This window comes from Camelina sativa, chromosome 18, assembly GCF_000633955.1.
Source record: "Camelina sativa cultivar DH55 chromosome 18, Cs, whole genome shotgun sequence".
Taxonomy (NCBI): domain Eukaryota; kingdom Viridiplantae; phylum Streptophyta; class Magnoliopsida; order Brassicales; family Brassicaceae; genus Camelina; species Camelina sativa.
Genome location: NC_025702.1, coordinates 5,485,439 through 5,490,193, shown reverse-complemented (window position 1 = coordinate 5,490,193; position 4,755 = coordinate 5,485,439). Strand labels below are relative to the sequence as shown.

General features: G+C 35.1%; 1 protein-coding gene and 1 long non-coding RNA gene across 2 annotated transcripts in view; both read right to left on the bottom strand.

Annotated features, from left to right (window-relative positions):
* Positions 1 to 2,585, bottom strand: part of LOC104763157 — a 7,766-nt gene extending 5,181 nt beyond the window's left edge. Inside the window, exons 1-10 of the mRNA XM_010486566.2 lie at positions 2,367 to 2,585; positions 1,631 to 1,810; positions 1,410 to 1,530; positions 1,293 to 1,335; positions 1,124 to 1,176; positions 973 to 1,028; positions 724 to 876; positions 454 to 626; positions 181 to 340; positions 5 to 83 (exon numbers count right to left, since the gene is read on the bottom strand). Coding sequence (XP_010484868.1) covers positions 5 to 83; positions 181 to 340; positions 454 to 626; positions 724 to 876; positions 973 to 1,028; positions 1,124 to 1,176; positions 1,293 to 1,335; positions 1,410 to 1,530; positions 1,631 to 1,810; positions 2,367 to 2,425 — 1,077 coding nt within the window. The 5' untranslated portion in view covers positions 2,426 to 2,585. The remainder of the gene's footprint in view (positions 1 to 4; positions 84 to 180; positions 341 to 453; positions 627 to 723; positions 877 to 972; positions 1,029 to 1,123; positions 1,177 to 1,292; positions 1,336 to 1,409; positions 1,531 to 1,630; positions 1,811 to 2,366) is intronic.
* LOC109130635 lies at positions 4 to 222 on the bottom strand. The gene is made up of 2 exons (XR_002036593.1): positions 181 to 222; positions 4 to 83 (listed from the first exon to the last, which is right to left on the bottom strand). It is a non-coding gene; the product is annotated as an uncharacterized LOC109130635 (long non-coding RNA).

The following is a 4,755-nucleotide window of genomic DNA, read 5'->3' as shown; positions in this document are numbered from 1 at the left end:
TTACTTCTGTTGCTTCAATTTCAACCCACTGGCCAGTTTCATGCTTTTTCTTCCACAAGTCGATGAATTTCAAACATGCATCCCTGTAACATTGTTGAAGTCATATATGGGAACTAAGTCTATGGTAATATTCTTTCAAATTTGAACATTTTAATGGCTACTATAATATAATCTACTCACATCAAACGAGTGGCTCCAAAAGTTTTGGCGAAAGATATTAGANCAGGAAAGGTACCTGGTGGCGAGTGAACTGGCCAGTGTGCATACATCGGTTGTGGGTGCTGCCCTTGCACATATTCATGATTTCCATTTGGTTTATTATCTGTAGGAGACTTTGCATCTGGATACAAGAAGTATCATGAAATAAATATCAATTCTGCGAAAGCAATGCCAAATAATGCAAGAAAAGATATTCAACTCTCAGCTACTATGACTCATAAAGGATCATCTTACCGCTATTTTCAGGTGTCCCAGGCATATTAGCACCATTTGCGAATATAATCCCTGATTCGTTCATTGCAGAGATGTTTGGCTGTGTTGCTATTACTTCTGTTGCTTCAATTTCAACCCACTGGCCAGTTTCATGCTTTTTCTTCCACAAGTCGATGAATTTCAAACATGCATCCCTGTAACATTGTTGAAGTCATATATGGGAACTAAGTCTATGGTAATATTCTTTCAAATTTGAACATTTTAATGGCTACTATAATATAATCTACTCACATCAAACGAGTGGCTCCAAAAGTTTTGGCGAAAGATATTAGAGGGATCATATCATCAGCCTCAAAACCAGCTGCCACAGCACGTGCAAAGGCCATTCCTTGTTCTTTCTGCAACATTATCTTCCGCGTCTCCAGAACTTTCAGAACTTGAGCTCTGATAACAATTCCACATATTACCAATCAAATATTTATCTACTCTCTTTCTTACACACAATGAAAACAATTATCTCTCATGAAAAAGGGTGTATACCTAGAGTTTTCATCTGATGCAGTAGACCGAGTTGCTTGCGTCGGATGTGAATCAGGCTATTATATATGAAAGAAGATGATATAAGTTGTTTGTTCCAAAAGGAGAAAGAATGGAAGAAAACCCTCATAGAAACCATTTCACTTATATTAACCTCGTATAGAACAATAGCTTTCTCCTCGTTGAGCTGTAGCAAAGGCCTGTTACCTGATTCATATTTTCACATATTTATGAAATTGAAAAATCAAGAGCCACGAGGGATACAGTTTTGATTTTATGACTTGAGATAGTGTAATATGCTTAAATCTAAAGCTTTAGCGTACCTTCCATGCTATCTGCTTTTTTTCCTCTCTGATTACCTCCCACCTGTTCAAACAAAATTAATTAAACACTTCTAAGAATACACCAAACAAAGTATTCAAAAACCACAGTATACTTACAACAGTCAGTGCCGTATCACAGTTGTTCTGAATTTTAATAGCTTCCTCGATCTGTATGATCTCAGTTTCTAAAGTGTAAACGCGTTCTATGACTTCCGGAGTGCTCACAAATCGAACAAACCTAAACAAGAACAAAAGAAGAAAACACACTCATCTCAAAGTGCCCAAAATCCCAACACAAGAATATCCACAGAAAGACCACTAATTTAGATGATAGAGACCTTTCAATTGTTCCTTTAGTAAACCAAGCTGCATTGTCACTAGCTTCAGGCTTGAGAATAATCGAGTAGCCACCTTTTTCTAATTGATCTTTTGCAGTCTTTAAATGAGCAAGGAAAGGATCAAGCAACCCTGTAGCTATTTTCTCGGTCTTTCCATTAGCTGTTACCAACAGATCACACCTGAAACCAAATAAACATAACAATTCAGCTTATGTAAAACTCAAGAGAGAAATCAGTCTACCATTAGCTGTTACCAACCTAATTAATGCAAAGAAAAAGACTAAATTTTTGGTTGTAATTTTGGTAACAAACCTACAAAATTCAACGACTTTGATCTTCTTATTAATAAGTAAACCAAAAAATACTTTCAGATTTCCACATAGCAATTTCTCACAAAACTAATAAACATTTCTTAACACTTTGACGAGTTTTGATCTTATCAAGGAACACAAAAATGCAACCTTTCGACTTCTACACAACAACTCATTCACAAAAGCAAGACAAAACTCAACATTTTGACGACTTTTGATAATTATCAAAGAACCTAAAAATGTAATCTTTCGACATTTCATAAAACAATTTCACACAAAACTAACACAAAAGTTCAACAATTTAACGACTCCTGATCCTATCAAATCATCAACGAACCCAGAAAAAAAAAATGCAATCTTTCGACTTCCATACAGCAATTTCAAAAGAAACTAACATTTTGGATCAATAAAAGAAATTAATTTACCGGGTTCGAGTGGGAGTGAGCTGAAAAGCAACTGAGTCAAGCCGCGTCGAAGATTTCATCGCTAAATTATCCAAAGATCTTTCAACTTTTTTGCTTCTTCAGATTAGTAAAATCATCCAAAGAGACATTAAATTGCAGAAATGAGAGAGAAAGAGAGAAGCTTTTGTCTCCTTTGTCTGTCTGTGCTTTGGATTCCAGCTGGAAGAGTGAGAGCGAATTTTCCGAGGCAGTGTGGGTACGAAAAGGTAATATTACGAAACATTTGAGGGCAAAATCGGGAATTTATATGTGATCGATCACTTGTGAGACCGTGTGAGTGAGTGAGTAGTAGTTGTATCGTATCAACTAGTGTTCATTACACGACACAGCATATAAATTATACTAATGTGTAATCAATCATCGGCTTGATAGTAACTAGTCCTGGCCATAATATCCGTACCGAGGAACCGTACCGGAACTGAATCGATAAAAGCGGTATTGGGTAGAATTTAGGTTAAGCAGAATTATCAAATGGGCTAAGAGGCCTTGGTAAAATGGACTTCGGTCCGAGTTCGGATTGTAACTTAATTATATTGGGCCACCGTTTTAGATTTGTTTAACCTAAAGGCCTAATAAAGCCTTGACCCACTAAGACTTCCACGGCAGTATGAACTTGTTCTAACTTGTCATAAATTAAATAAACAACAGTGTTATGTATCCTTAGATAGCACCATTCTAAGTTTTTCTGCCAACACTAGTAGACACGCTCAAATTTTTCAAAAATAGCATTTATGAATATTTAGATTATTATTGTTTTATATAATTATATTACAAAAATACCAAAATTAGTGACGTATTTGCAATTTCGTTCTTGGCCTCTTTTATTTTCTGTCTCCATAGTCTTCGTCCTCGTGATCCATTTTCTCTAGTAAGGTCTAACGATGGAGACAAACTCTTCAATCACCAATCCTCCATCAAATCTAAGAATTTTCGAAACCTCGATGTTGATGAATATGTCCAGTTACAGATCGAGATCGACAACAATGGTCGTTCTGAGGCCATCAATGTATCTGGATCTGACGATGCTCAACGGTGATGCTCCTGTCCAAGGCAACAAGCTTCATAGATCTTTGACTTCATACAACTGCGAGTAAAGTGAAGAAACGAAACAGAGACAGATGAGGAGGAGCATCTTCTGGTCAACAGAGCAGAGTAAGAAATCTTTCACGGTTGGTCAGAGTATAATTTTAGTTGTTAGTTTATTGGATTTGAACGGTCGTTGATTTTTGTTTGTTGTCTGTGTGACAGCTAATTACTTTTCAGCTAGCGAAACGGTGAAGACAAGGTCCCCATTGGTGATTTTCAGCAGAGGTGGTTTTGGTGGAATCTCAGCTGCTCGCACTCTTCAAGATGCTTCCTTTCAGGTATGTAATTTATACACAAACACTGCAATTGTAATCTCTAATGTTCTCTACTATTGTCATGAGAATTGTTTAATGACCTCTTTCAGAACAAAATTGCAGCTTTGATTAATGTTTTTTTTACATCATCTATTTCTCATAGTGTGGTTTTCTATATGTTAAGGTTATGGTGTTGAAGTCCCGTGACAGATTCGGTGGACATGTTCACACTGATTACTCATTTATTTTTCCTCTTAATCTTGGTGCATCATGGTAATGTGCTTTTTGACTTGTACTTCGTCGTCGAAGTTTGGTAGTAGTGTTGAAGAGGCAGAGTACAATAAGGGAAGATCTTCTGGTTAGGTAATCACCATTTTTGGGATTTCTGAATTTTTATGAACACCTTCCTAAATTATAAAGATGTATTCCTAAACATTATGAATTTCTTCCTAAATCTAAATAAAAATGAGTTTTTGATTTTTTAGTTTATTTTTTGTCTTAATGTATCACATACTCTTTTTTTAGTGAGAGGTGATTTTTTTTGTGCATTTTTTGATATTTTATCTAGATATAGGAGAGTAATAATTTGATTTTCTGTCTTCATAAATATTTTATGAAGGTTATCCTGAAGTTTAAGGTTTCCTTCGTAAACATTATCTAACAGTTCCAAAATTGAAAGAAATGTGTTTCTAACTCTCTTTTTTAATGTTTTGGCTGAATATGTAAAGATTACTCTATAAGTGAAGAGTAATGATATCATTTTTTGTACATATCTGATGTTTACCAATATCTAGAATTTTTATGAAGGTCATCCTAAAATTCAATTTTTGTATGAAAGTTATCATGAAGTTTAAGAAAGCTTGCCTGAATTTTGTGGAATCCTTCCAAAATTTTAAAGGAATGTTGGGTGATGGTTTTCTAAGTTTCAAAAACATGAGAAAGGATTCTACAAAAGTTGAGAAAGAAAACATCCATGAATAATGATTTTATGAAAATAAATTTGAATTTAC